The following is a 12,030-nucleotide window of genomic DNA, read 5'->3' as shown; positions in this document are numbered from 1 at the left end:
TGACAACAGCAACAGTGCATGGACTACAGCTGTGTAGAAATTATATAAATGCATTACCTATCATATGCGTTAAAAGTAGTTCAGTATACAAATGAAATGCAAATTCGTATAATAATTCTTTAAGAAAATCAATATTTAGGACAACACCGTTGATCTCTGTACAGCGTTAGTGACACCCTCTCACCTCCTGGGGGAGCTCCAGTTTGGACCTGTCGTCATGTCCGTTGGAGTGCAGGCCCATCATGTAAGGTACAGGGGCATCCAGGAAATGCAGGAGTGAGGCAGGGAGAATAGGAACGTAGACGTGCTGCCACTGGAATGGAAACATTAAAGCCGTGACGCTCTCCGCCACCGTCATCAATCTCTGGTAATCTGAAACAGAAACCTCTTGCTGTTACTCACACCCAGTGGTGGCCACAGTTCACTATGACATAACATTCTGGGTTCAGGAAGGGATACAGTCAAGGACCTAAAGTACAATCTGACTGCACGCAAATCACAATGTTTTACACTTCACTAAAATATTTTTTTTTTGAAATGTAAAAATTGAAATTAAGTTAGAAAGTGTAATATTTCTGTTTGTAATGGCTTGCAATTCTAACAGCATCAAATACTTCTATGTTCTCATCAAAGTGGAATAAGGTAACCCTGAAATACCACAACTCACAAAGCCTTGATGGTTCCAACAACCTAACCAGTACAGTTTAGCAGCAAACAAAACACATTCAACCTTCAATATTACAATATAAACACTGTGGCATTATACCACTACTAGAAACACCATATTAAGTACCCCATGAAGTTTGGATATTTGTTTTTTAACGAGTCATGCAGCTGGCTAATGGGTTAGAAAACACTCTCGATATTTTGCGGCCGTTAGGGTCCACTTCAAGTTTTATAAACCTATTCCTATGATGACAAACAGCAGAGATCAAGAGAACATGTGACAATAGACAAAGGCTTGGGCTGAAAGTCTTACTTCCTTCCCTGAGTGCAAGTGCAGCAATGTAGGATTAGATTGTATTAACTCTATCATGCTTCCTTTTAGTTTCCCACTAAACCGCTTTGGCTGGACAGTAGTACTGCTAAATATAGCAGAGCCAGGATCTTCTCCCACTACTCCGCACCAGACTCATGTCTTATATAAATGTATCCCTCTCTGCTACAGTTATCAGACACAGCAGGTCTGACTCAGGAATGGACACCTAATCCTGGAAACACAGCTCTGATTTAAAGACATCATAAAGAAAAGGAGGGCAGTGCAAGGGCAGACGGGGTGTTATTGTAATGCATCATAAAGCAATGCAGAGTGCAAAGGCGGTACAATTAAAAATGTATAATGTCATTTTTTTTTTACAGACATCTTTTTTTTATTATTATTGATTTTAGTTCAAATACACATGGCTCCCTATCATTGCTATAGGCTATCTGTGCTTCCACACTGCTTCAGATAAAGGAAATCCATGTGTTACTGCAGTAGTAATAAAGGTACAGCAGATTAATCATTTAACATTAAGGCAGAGCTTGATACAATCCCAAAAGTGAAAACCAACAACAGATGTATAAAAGGTTTCTCAGGGGAAATGGATGTATAAAAGACCTTCACCACATTACTTATGCACAATATTCCTATTTTAACCCATGCTTAATGTTTACAGCAAGGAGCTACAGTATTCTAACCATGCGTGACACTTTATATAATGGCACTCTGCCTTGCTTCATTTACTTATTATTATTTGCTTAATTCTTCAGAATGCTGTAGAAAATCCTGCAGTGTTCAGAGTCCTGCAAAACGATGATGTCACTTCTATCCAATCCTATTTACACTGCATTACCGGCAGCCTCCTGTTTCAGAGATCCGTTGCTTAGCAACCCTACAGCTTCAGTACCTCACAAGCTCATCTCTTTCAGTTTATTCTACTCCTTATAAAACTGCAGACTCAACCACAGTTTATAATTCATGGTTCTCATCAAAAGATGCAGGCTTTATTGTTTTTATAAGCGCTTTGTCATAATATTCACATGGAAGAACCACATGATCTTACACATTGTGAAATGCTAGCTGTGATGTGTCTCATCATAATTCTACATAGACCGTGGTTGCTGTACCCTTTACATTTGAACTGAATTAGACAAATATCTTCTGAAAGACCTTTATGATGAGTGTGCCACAAGTGTTAGCTAATTAGCACAATTATACCTAATTAAAGCACAGAAGCAAATTGCCCATTTAAATTTTCCCTACACAGAGATCGGATAATTATAAATTATGATTTGTCCAATTAATCATGTTATATTTATCTTATAGGCCAGACAGTGCTTTTCCATGTGTTTGTATCTGGACCTTTCAGGTATTGTATGAAAACTGGTCTCGCTTGTTTCATTAAGGATGCATCTCATCTGACAGACACAGATGGATGCATGGCAAACGTTTACAATGTGCACAGCATATTCATAAATATCTTCAGAAAAACAGAGAATTACTCCCAAAGGTCTACATTCTCATTGCTATTTAATCCAAACCGTCACTGAAAGAAAAAATTCTGAAAGACAAAACATCTTCAGAGCATACTGCACAGGTTTAACAGGTTGGAAATCATATATTTTGGGGGTGATTTATAAAATGTCATGACACGGTACATATTCTATTCCCAAGTAATTTCACATCAACGGTCCACATACATTAATGCAGTAGAAGATTAAATTTCATATTATTGGTGTTCCTGTTATTAGCTCAATAAATCTGAGATCATTAAGTTTGTAAGACTTTCCTATATAGTCTGTCTGTCAAAATGAGACATGATAACCAGATTTAAACTCTAGAAACCTTTTTATGGTTACAGTACCAATCTGGCTCTATTGTAGCCTGAACCTGAATTAAACTGGATTAGCTGGCTATAAATATAATCTGGGACTCAAGCAGTATTAAACTAATTAGAATATAAGGTTAGGCTCCACACTGAAGACTGACAACCTCATACATGTAGTGAACACGCACAGACTTTTAAAACATTCTAATCCATGTACTGTTGAAGTAGATGAATGACAAGAAGCACTGTCCTCACCTTGATTTGTTGGGAATGATTTGGTCATACTGCTGTGTACTTTTGCCCTAACAATAGAGTCAAGAGTGCCTTTAATTTTAGAAGCGCGCTGCATCTTGACATTCAGAATACGAAACGGAAGTGTTCTCAAATAACAAACGTTCTTCAACGAGAACTGCGATCAGCCTCTTTCCACAGGTACACACACAATACTGAAGCGTCTGGGGAACAGACTGAACAGACAATACTTACGCTGGGAATACAGTAGTATCTGGATCTCCAGCAGCGCGCAGGTGAAGAGCTGTATGACATTCTCCACGCCCAACAGCTCAAACACTTCATTAACAGGGTAGTCAAAGAGCGGCAGTTCACTGGTGCTTGGCCTCTGGCATATAATTGGTCCGTATACACCGGAGAATTTCAAAGACCTGCCGGAGGGAGGCAGGGGAACCTCGTAGAGGATGTTAAAGATGTAGCTTTCCAGCGGCAGGGGGGGCGGCTGGGGGGAAGTCACAGCTTGGTGGAGTTGTTGCAGTATTTTCCTGCAAGCCTGGATGAAGGACATGGGCGTAATCAAGCAGATGCATTTGGAGACGTACAGCGTGTCTCTGCTGATGTCGTAGGAGTTGAAGCGCTGCAGTTTCGTCACGGGCGTCCCGTGGCTGGCGCTGTCTTTCCCAGTGGTGGGTGAGGTATGGAGGATGTCATACTGGTCCGCGTTGTGCATGTGGTACAGGGTCTGCATGGCACTGCAGATCTGTTTGCTGGTGACCTCCTCGTAGAAGGTGAGAGCAAATCCGTAAGTCCTGGAGCCATCCTCCCGGGTGATAATGAAGGAATGGAACTGAGGGTCTCTGTTGTCAGCCTGGGTCCTGAAGGAAAGGCCTTTGGGCATGCAGAGCTTTTAACAAGCAGAGAGGGTAGCCATTAGATTGCATGGAAACCACACACAGGAATGTGAAACTGGGCGATGCTTTTCTTACTTAAAAACAATGTAGAGGTGAAACTATCTCTCCCATAAAAATAGAAACATAGAAAAACAATCCAGACTTTTATACTGTATGTATATTAATGCATTCCCCTTGTCATTACCCTTCTGTAACTTATGACTACACTGTGCATTTATGTTATAAACTGATTACCATCACCAGAGGTGCAGCATCACAATTACACAGCTGCCTATTATTACTTAATGAACAAGGTCTCGTTAACAGGGATTATGGATCAGACTTTAGTATTCCATTAACGTATACTAAGCGCTTTCTTCTTCCTTGTCTTCAAGAGTCACTAACCATTCCCACAGCATCTTGGTCAAAAGGACTCCACTCCACATTCTCAGGGTAGTGAGCCAACACCTTGGATTTAAACGTTCTCCTTAAAGGGCTCTGCTCAAAATTCTCCCCTAAAACAGAAACATTGAAGTCTGTTAATAACCAGTTCGCCTGGAGGGTGGAGGAGGGAGGGGGTTCACACTTACATACAATGCATGGCGACAGCCAATTAGAAACAGATCGAGACACGAGACTTCCTTCACAGGACACAAAGAAATCAGCAAAAGTTTCTTAAAGAGGAAGGAAAAAAGTATTGCATAAGATACTACCACTTTTATATGGCAAATGTCTTCTTTCCGTCTTTAAATGAAGAACCACATGGGTACTGCACATGCTAGGATTACTTCATAAAATACGTTTTTTGTTCAAGCAAATCAATAAAACGGGTTATAACAATGCAAATGGAAAATAAAAGGTGGCAGTACTTATATCAATACAACATTTCTCAGAAGTCTGAAAACATAGCGTTACAGTAGCTTAGAAGGCGATGTACACATACAGTATTTGAAATATCTGCTGAGGGGGAAATTACAATGACAAAGCAACATAAGCAGCATTTCTTGATATGCAAGGTACAGTACAGTATACAGCATGAAAGTCTTTTTCAGAAGCTTTTTGAGGAAAGAGATATAAAAAAGTATTGCCGAGGTCCCTCCACCCTCTCAGAGGAAGCTAGCTTTGAAATAAAAAAGGAGTGCTGTAAAAAGAGGAAGTGGAAGGTTAAAGGTTAAAGGGTCATAAGCAGCACTGACAAGATGACATCAGAAGGGGTTTTACCTTCATCGCCACTCGCAGTGAATCGTCCGGCCCCATCTCTCAATTTAGAAGCCTGTATAAACTCGCACAATGCTATATAACAAATAAAACAACAATTAATGACATCGCTATGGCAAGATCATTAAAGTAAAGACGGCTAAGTTATTACAAATACAAATATCATAAATCAAACAGAATGGCAAGACTGGTTCAATAACCAACGAGGATCTGAAGCTCATCCGCAGTCTTTTAAAGCAGTTTAAAGAAAGATAGATAGATTAACCACTTCTTAAACCTGCCCTAGGCTTCCAGTAGACCTGGTGATGTGAAGCAGGTCTGGCTGTTAAGAAAGATCACAGCAGCAGCAGGGCTGGATAAAAATCACTTTCCATAAAGCAAGTGCTGTTTGTTTTTAGAACTGCTGCTCCATGTTGAAATGTATTCAAGATTCTGCTGTGACACTGAACAATATGCTAACTGGATTCAGTGCCAGCCCTGAAGCAATGAGCTGAAAACATTATAGAACAGCACATTTGAAACATTCCATCGGAGCTGTCTTGAAAGGAAACATTATAGAACAGCACAATTGAAACATTCCATCGGAGCTTCCTTGAAAGAAACTGCCACGTGTACCTACACTGTACAGTACTGCCAAACTAATAAAAGCAGGGACATACGTGTTTTGGCAGGGAACGTATTACCAATGCTCTCAGCTAAGGGTCAAATCTGAATTTTCTACAGTATCCCTCTAGCAATACTGAATAGCTTTGTACCACGATCAGTCTGATCTTGACTATCAGGCAATCAATCAGTAAGGATGGAATGCTCTGAGTTGCTGAATCTTTGCAAGAATGGAGACTTAGGGAAGAAAACTGAAACTTTTCACATACTTTAATATCTTGCCAGCCTACAAAAAGTCAGCCACTCCAAGCAAGAACAATGATAACTGAAGTGAGGCGTGCCTACAGTACACATCCAACCTTGAAGGGAAAGGTTTTATTTGATATGTTTGACTGCGAAAAGCATGGCTGGGAAACACCTCTAACGTACACCATCAGGCACAGAAAAGATGCTTTACTCATTTACACCAATCACTATTTATTTTTAACTGATTATAGCCAAAGCTGTCACTAGTGCTGTAAGATGTCTGGGCTTTTAGCACTAGTTACCTAATGTACTGTACCTTTTTCTATACAAGTCAGGTTTTTATGAACACATACTGTACACCAAACACCGGGTGCCCAGGGGCTGACGGTTAGGGTTAGGGTAAGGTTTAGATATGAGATGTATGGTAAGTGGCAATGAATAAAGAAACAAGTGAACCTCACTGTTCAAAAGTTCACGCAATAAAAGTCATAGGATGATTCAACGTCTCCATTTACGACGAAAAACACTGAGCCATTGATTCTTACAGGACATCCAAGCACATGGCGCTTTTTATTTTGCAGCGCTTGCCCAAGAGAAATAGAACACTGAACTGTATCTAATCTTCCAGACAATTTCAAGACAGTCTTTATTCTTCTTCCTCTCTGTAGTGTGGAATGAGATTGGGATCTGCGATTGATGCAGTGGTACAATTAACCAGCCGTTTACATCAAGGAGAACTAAATCTGGGTTGCAGGGTTATGCTAAGACATTATGAAAAGCAGAAAATCAACAGCAGTGCATATGGCCAACGGGAGTTTAACAATGCTTTATCCTTGTATGTGCTGACCAGGATTAAGCAAACAGTGATTTCACAGTCAGTTTATTATTGCACAATCACCATTACTCTATGAGTAGGAATGTTCTCAGTGAACTTAGCACCCTGTCTTAAGTCATTTTTCTGTTGTGCTTGCACATGCTTGTCTGTGCAGGAAAGTTTCTCTGAAAGCTTCAGAGAAATACCCTAATGAACAGTTTGAACAGAGGGGAGGAGGGGTTTCTCATACAGTACCAGCTTCTACATGCCCTAACCAACACCTGCAGAACTGAAGTGTGTATTTTCTCCGTTTGATAAAATCAAGCACAGTTTTAAAGGTCATCATGTTTTTCCTACACTATTTTTTTTTTTGTAGAAATACCTAAAAGCTGTGGCTTTAGCTATAGCATCTCAGAATGTACAGAACATTTCCATTCAGTCAGGGTTAAAGGATATTGTAGCAATGCAACAACGGATTCTTTGAAATGTTTACTTTGACTCAAATATGAGTCGCTGTTTTTCTCTACTGTCTTATTTCCTGTTTGTTCTCGATGTCAGGGACACAACCCTGGCATTACATACTGTACAAGGCAGCTCTGAAAGCCCCAGGCTCTACTTGCATGCCTTGTGACTGGATCGTTACCATCAGTTATGAAAAGGCATATTCATCATCACCAGTCATTACACAAGGTTTCCTCAGCACCCCGCTATTAATATTCTGCAGCTGAGTTCTTTCAGGATTTTTGAAATCATCACTTCTTTAAGGTGACCTTGCACTGCATTACAAATCCACCTGCTTAAATAAACAAGAGTCCACAGAATTACAGTATTGTTAGTGCTCAACGTGACTGGGGGAAGGTCATTGTAAAAGGTTCTGGAATACAGCTGACAGTATGTTGAAGCTTACACTGAGAACAGCTTTACAGTTAGAGTTATATTATAATATAAGGACACTGTGCAGTACTGCATTACAGCTCTCAGCTTACTTAGCACCAAAATATATAAAGCTTTGAAACCCAGATGCAACTACATTCCTTTAAATCAATATCTGAACATCCTGTATTACAAAACAGCCTATTATAAAAAAATAAATAAAACCTTGAAAAAAAGACACATCTACAAATCTAAAGCCACAATATTAGAAATAATGTGTGTATAGTACTGCTTAACTATAGCATAAGGGTTTGAGTTATTGTGGTCTTTGCCTAATTGTTCCAGGTAACATTGTACACTGCAATGCATAGTAATACCTAGAAATTCACACCTACTGCACGGTTGCCGGTTCCAGTTATTGCACCTCTGCGTTTACTTTGTCAATCTGTGAATAACAGCACATACTGTACCACTAACCCTGCACTTACCAGAATGTGTTTAGTTTCCTACCGTAAAAAGATCAGATTGTTTGGACAGCCCTTTTCTCTTTCCCTTGCATTTTGCTGAAAGGGATTGGTGTTTGAAAGTGAAGGAATCCATTTAACTGAGATGGCAACACACTAACTTGAGCAGTCATCCTCCACTTCAAAAGAGCACTCTCCCTACAGCTACTGAGCTTTTATGTTTTACTGCAACAGAGCGCTATAAAAAAGTACTTTTCACTCAACTTGCCAGTCATTTTGTCAGCTTTAATAACGATAACATCATGTAATTGACAAATTCCCAAATTATTACATCAATCTCAAAGACCCACTCTCATTTTAATTATGATTTATATATTCTTTTTTTTTTTTTTTTTTAAACAGCACAGCATACCAGATCTTATTACTCATCCACAGCAACTAAAGTAAAAGCCATTTCCTTAAATCTTGGAACTTGCTTCAAAATGTCCTACTGCACTGTACTACTGAACCTTGTGAAAAAAACACAGCTCGAGGGTCTTCGTTTTAAAATGAAAATGCTGGTCAACTCTGTGTTCATTTACAAATGATACCTGACAGACAAGTCATGCCTATGGAATACGCCTTTACCAGGACAACAACAAGAAGAAGAATGTGTTTTTATTAGAGAATAAAAGCAGATGAGATACCCATGCATCACAGCATTTTGATTTGCTGCTACCTCAAAACTGACTAACATCCCTCAGCCAGGGAACATTTCTGCCAAAGAACCCCATTCTGCCAAATGCTACTGCATTAATTAACACTGCCTGTCTAACTAGCCTTTGTTTCATGGTGAAAAACAGCAGTCACAGCTCAACTTATTCAATAATTAGTTTGCTAATTGGACTCACAAGATTAGTTGCTGGGACAACACAGGCAAGGTTGTAAATTGAGCTAATGGAACGATATTCCTGACATCCCCATTGTCTCAGGCATCCCACTAATGCTTCCTTTAGAACTGCAACCAGACTGACTCCAGGCCCTGATACTCACAGAAACTGATCAATACAGTCTCATTCAATCCACAGTACTTGCCAGCTATAAAAATCAAACCTGTGCCACAGAAAATAACTCCTGCACATCATGCCTCAAACATACAGGACATAAATATTGTGACTAAAATTGCTTCCCCTTTAAGTTATTACTGTTGATATTTAAATAAATGTTCAGGTATTTTATCTGTATTATAGTTGCATTTATTTTTTAATAGAATTTCACATTTCACACAAAAGATCCCGGGGTATTGGATTTCACTCTGTAGTTTACAATTCTCTTCATCAGAAATCTTCTTTGTTGGGGTTCCAGTATGTTTACATTCCCAAAAGATAACACCAGCGGCAGCAGTCAGAAAAGCTTCCTCCCTCCTCCAAGCCTTCCTGCTACTCTGTCACCCTGTACTAGACAGCCACACTCCTTCTGCTGCGTGCACTATGCTGTGAACATGAACATCATCTGCACAGCTATGCAAATAACATGAACAATGTAAATACAGGTAGAAATGGGGGGGGGGGGTTCTTATGCAAAATCAAACTTATCTGTATGCTAGTAACATTCAAGTTGGGGAATACAGAAACTACATGCAATGCACCTTTTCTACAAGTCCATATACTGTATGTATTCTGCTGATAGTAAAGCAAGGAATTACTTCAACTGGTATGCAATAGGAGTCTCTAAAATAGAAATAAAATAATAGGCACCACTTTAAACTTTAAAAAGCATGAGAGTAGCATATTCTCCACTCCAGCTATAAATATCATAAACCACGACCTTCATCCACGGTATGTGCATCCAAAATTCAAAGTGATATACACTACCTACGTACAGACACCGCCTATACTGTACCCAGATTGTGTTGGCTAGCCTTCCTTTCAGAAGGCGCAGGGCTCCAGAGCAGGAACAGTGTGTTCAGAGAGCACCACCCTTGAGAATGCCCTTCACACTGTGCTGCTCATCTTCACTGAGGCTGGGACAATCATCCCTGCATGTTATAAATAACAACAGCTCCATGACCGTGTTCCATGTGAGCGTGTGATGTACGGACGATTATATTCATTCACTTATTATTATATTTATTAAGCCGCTCCGATGCTTCTTTTAAATGCAAAGTAGCCTTGGTTATTGCTTTCTAATGCAAAAAAAAAAGACAATCTGATCCTGCTTTTTTTATTTATTTTTTATAATTAAGCGCATAGTGCCACTTAAAAATATAATTCTGCTCATTTTGGTGCTTATGTAGACCACCCTTTTTTCGGTAAATGGCAGAATTTGTATATGTTTGTTTGCTAAATGAGATAGTGTACAATTTGATATTCCCCAGAACTGCTACCCAGAGAGGTATTCATTACTTAACATGACTAACACAAGCACCGGCTAAAGTGCTGGAGAGAAATTAGTATTTTTTTCTAGCGGGGTTTAACCTCATTCTGTATAATAGCTCATTTGATGTGCCACTGAAAGCTAATTGTCATGGTGATTGGTTTTATGGTAGTGTTGGCTGCAGCAGAGATTATGCGTCCCAAGGTAAAGCTCCTGGTATTGGTACAGCTAACCAATGTGACTCCCAAAAGACAAATTTCATTAGCCTGTTTAATAGCCACGTTCTGAATTTAAATAGCTGTCAGAAAATAACGGCACCTGATTTTAATGAGATTTGTTAGTGGTTGGATTTCAGCCCTTAAAATGAGATGCTGCAGTTCAGTTGACCAGATCACCTCTAAAGAATCTCAGGTAATCAATTACAGTGATTCATTGTTTTATTACAATAAAACATGTAACAGCACCTGCTCTTTCAGAACTATAGCCATCGATGTGCACAGGTTCCCAGCCTGTTCGATCTCGTTCTAATGCATTATCTCACACTCTCAAGAGATGACGTACACTTCCTATAGCAAGCTAAGCTTTCACTTCAATAGCTACTTTTTTTCTGTTGTATGACATGTGGAACCTGACAGAGCTAAAAATTATTACAAGTCAAATGCTTGAGACTGTGAACAATACATTAGACATTGTTTAAAACACTGTGTATCATTTTATAAAAAAAAAATAAAACTGTATTTAAATAATTGAATAGTTTGAATAATTCTACAATTCTGGGCTTTTCAGGCGCAATCGCTTGTAGGCACAAATCTTCCAAAAAAAGATAACATTTTCTACCTTCGGCACGTTGAATCATTTCCAGATACCAAAAAAACACATTGCCAGCCTGAAATCATCTTCACTATAAAAATGATGTTAGTGTGTGTGTTGACCCGATACTCATTTCCTGTTCATTTTCTCTTTTCTCACAGTTTCCAAACCCTCTACTCTGTTGTGTGTTTATGTTTTTTGGATCCATTCATTTCAATATCATTGCCTCCCTTCCCCCAGCAGTCCCTTGTAGAAAGTGCAATGTGTGTTGATTTGATTAGGCTGTGCTGATTAGACTGTTGCCCTGGCTACTGTGCAAACGCTAGGGGGTTAATATCTCCACTTGCCAAATACATGTGAGAGCCAAACTGCTTTCTCTTGTTGCGAATGAGGGTGATATATGGCACCCTGAATCCTACTGGCACAGCAGACGTGCTTCCAAATGGCACAGTGAGAAAGGAATGGCACTATGCCAATCCCAGCACATACCCTACAAACAACCCCCTGATGCCCCCTCCCCTTCCCTTCCAAGTGCAGCTACAGTGCAAATATTTCAAAACAGCTGTTGACAAGGCAACCAAATGTCACATAAATCTGAAGTGTTTTTAAAACAAAGGATGGCCTGATTTAAGTTTGCCCTAGAAAAGACATTGATGTTAATAGATTTGCTGGAAAGCACCTACAGTAGTTGCGGGTACAGTACATTAAGTTCAATT

General features: G+C 39.5%; 1 protein-coding gene across 4 annotated transcripts in view; it reads right to left on the bottom strand.

Annotated features, from left to right (window-relative positions):
* Positions 1–12,030, bottom strand: part of LOC121329792 (DENN domain-containing protein 5A) — a 44,911-nt gene that overhangs the window by 22,618 nt on the left and 10,263 nt on the right. For 3 of the 4 annotated variants that reach the window (XM_041275603.1, XM_041275602.1, XM_041275599.1), the window contains exons 2-5: positions 5,153–5,224; positions 4,337–4,446; positions 3,297–3,945; positions 185–372 (exon numbers count right to left, since the gene is read on the bottom strand). In XM_041275603.1, the coding sequence (XP_041131537.1) occupies positions 185–372; positions 3,297–3,945; positions 4,337–4,446; positions 5,153–5,224 (1,019 nt within the window). The remainder of the gene's footprint in view (positions 1–184; positions 373–3,296; positions 3,946–4,336; positions 4,447–5,152; positions 5,225–12,030) is intronic. The other variant, XM_041275601.1, reaches the window with a different exon arrangement.

The sequence above is a fragment of the Polyodon spathula genome, chromosome 17 (genome assembly GCF_017654505.1).
Source record: "Polyodon spathula isolate WHYD16114869_AA chromosome 17, ASM1765450v1, whole genome shotgun sequence".
Classification (NCBI taxonomy): Eukaryota; Metazoa; Chordata; class Actinopteri; order Acipenseriformes; family Polyodontidae; genus Polyodon; species Polyodon spathula.
This window is presented reverse-complemented; position numbering and strand designations above follow the sequence as displayed.